At 46.5% G+C, this 2500-nt stretch overlaps 1 protein-coding gene across 3 annotated transcripts in view; it reads right to left on the bottom strand.

Annotated features, from left to right (window-relative positions):
- adamts2a (ADAM metallopeptidase with thrombospondin type 1 motif, 2a) overlaps positions 1-2500 on the bottom strand; it is a 24195-nt gene that overhangs the window by 9962 nt on the left and 11733 nt on the right. For all 3 annotated transcript variants that reach the window (XM_060057587.1, XM_060057588.1, XM_060057589.1), the window contains exons 11-13: positions 1909-2022; positions 977-1122; positions 1-8 (exon numbers count right to left, since the gene is read on the bottom strand). The exon at positions 1-8 is cut by the window's left edge and continues 82 nt beyond it. In XM_060057587.1, coding sequence (XP_059913570.1) covers positions 1-8; positions 977-1122; positions 1909-2022 — 268 coding nt within the window. The remainder of the gene's footprint in view (positions 9-976; positions 1123-1908; positions 2023-2500) is intronic.

Below are 2500 nucleotides of genomic sequence, written 5' to 3'. Positions count from 1 at the left end.
TGGCAGGTCTGGGGACGACAGGGACCAATAACCAGCTCTGCCTTACTGCCCCCTCTCCTGTCCTATCTGCTATCCCTGTCTTCCCCTTTCCTCTCCTATCTCCTCTTCTTTCCTATTTGCTCTCCACTCCTTTCCTATGTCCTCTCCTCACCTTTCCTATCTGCTCTCCCTCTCCTCTCCTCCCCTCCCCTCCCCTCCCCTCTCCTCTCCTCTCCTCTCCTCTCCTGTCCTCTCCTCTCCTCTCCTCTCCTCTCCTCTCTCCCCCTCTCCTCTCCTCCCCTCCCCTCCCCTCCCCTCCCCTCCCCTCTCCTCTCCTCTCCTCTCCTCCCCTCTCCTCTCCTCTCCTCTCCTCTCCTTTCTGCTCTCCTATCGTCTCCTATTTTCTCAAATTAGGGTAGAGTACAAATGATCTAAATCTACCGTTTCTGTAAAACCTTGAATGCTTTTATCTGTAACATGTTGAGCAGTAGTGGTCTAACCTAATCAAATCTGGTAAAGTACTGCAGTTTTGAAAATCTTTAATCTAATCGAATCTGGTACAATACTGCAATGTTGAAGATCCTACTAAATCCTCAACTGTGTCACATTAGGGTTAGGGTTAGGTTTAGGGTTAGGGTTGGGGTTCAGTAGTGTTGGATTGGGGTTAGGGTTTAGTATTAGGGTTAGGGTTAGGTTTAGGGTTAGGGTTAGGGTTCAGTACTCACGCGGGGCCGGTACAGTAGTGTTGGGGTTAGGGTTATTGTTGGGGTTAGGGTTAGGGTTCAGTACTCACGCGGGGCCGGTACAGTAGTGTTGGGGTTAGGGTTATTGTTGGGGTTAGGGTTAGGGTTCAGTACTCACGCGGGGCCGGTACAGTAGTGTTGGGGTCAGGGTTATTGTTGGGGTTAGGGTTAGGGTTCAGTACTCACGCGGGGCCGGTACAGTAGTGTTGGGGTCAGGGTTATTGTTGGGGTTAGGGTTAGGGTTCAGTACTCACGCGGGGCCGGTACAGTGGCGTGTGCGGTATTGGACGCCACCTCCGCAGGATCGCGAACAGCTGCCAAACAAGCTCCAGCTGGCCCAGCCGCCATCTTGTCTCAGGAGGTCAGGGGTCAGATGGAGACAGTAGCCTTTAAAACAGTTCTGGGATAGATAAAAGGTAATAGAATAGATGACCTTTAAAACAGTTCTGGGATAGATAAAAGGTAATAGAATAGATGATGGGAGATAACAGGACAGTAGGTAATGATGGGTAACGAGACAGTAGATAATGATGGATAATGAGACATTAGTTAATGATGGGTAATGAGACAGTAGATAATGATGGGTAACGAGACAGTAGATAATGACGGGTAATGAGACGGTAGATAATGATGGGTAATGAGACGGTAGATAATGACGGGTAATGAGACGGTAGATAATGATGGGTAATGAGACAGTAGATAATGACGGGTAATGAGACGGTAGATAATGATGGGTAATGAGACGGTAGATAATGATGGGTAATGAGACGGTAGATAATGATGGGTAATGAGACGGTAGATAATGATGGGTAATGAGATGGTAGATAATGATGGGTAATGACAGTACATACTGGAACAGTAGATTATGATAGATAATGAGACGTTAGATAAAGATAGATAATGAAAGAAGATAGTAGATAATGATGGATATCGAGACAGTAGATAAAGATAGTTAATACAGTGGCGTGTGCGGTATAGACAGTAACTGTTAAACTGTTAAAGACAGTAGATAATGATAGATAATGAAAGAAGATAGTAGATAATGATGGATAGCGAGACACTAGATAAAGATAGTTAATACAGTGGCGTGTGCGGTATAGACAGTAACTGTTAAACTGTTAAAGACAGTAGATAATGATAGATAATGAAAGTAGATAGTAGATAATGATGGTTAATGTAACATTACCCTCCCCGGTCCACACTTGGTGCCGTCGACGGGCGGACTCTTCTTGGTCTTGCAGAAGAAGGGGTTTTCAGGGTGACTGCACCACAGCTGCTTACAGGGGTCGTATGTACTGTACTGGAGACAGACAGACAGGTAGGTCGACAGACAGGTCGATAGACGGCCAGGCAGATAGAAAATTAGGTAGACAGACAGGAATGAAGACAGGTAGACAGACAGGTAGTCGTACAGCAGAACAGGTTGTGTAGGCTGATGCAGGTTGAAAGACAGACATGTAGACAGATAGTTATGGTAGAGAGACAGCTGTGCAGGTAGACAGACGGGTGGTCTTACAGCAGGGAAGGAAGACAGGCAGCTTTACAGTTAGTCTTACATGTAGACAGGCAGACAGACAGGTAGTAATACAGCAGGAGAGGTATACAAGCAGCATTACAGTCTTAAAGGTGAACAGGCAGACAGACAGGTCGTCTTACAGCAGGACAGGCAGAGAGACAGGTAGTCTTACAGCAGGAGGTAAACAAGCAGCATTACAGTCTTAAAGGTGAACAGGCAGACAGACAGGTCGTCTTACAGCAGGACAGGCAGACAGACAGGT

The sequence above is a fragment of the Gadus macrocephalus genome, chromosome 7 (genome assembly GCF_031168955.1).
Source record: "Gadus macrocephalus chromosome 7, ASM3116895v1".
Lineage (NCBI taxonomy): Eukaryota > Metazoa > Chordata > Actinopteri > Gadiformes > Gadidae > Gadus > Gadus macrocephalus.
The sequence above is the reverse complement of the archived record's forward strand: the minus strand, read 5'-3'. Positions and strand labels throughout refer to the sequence as shown.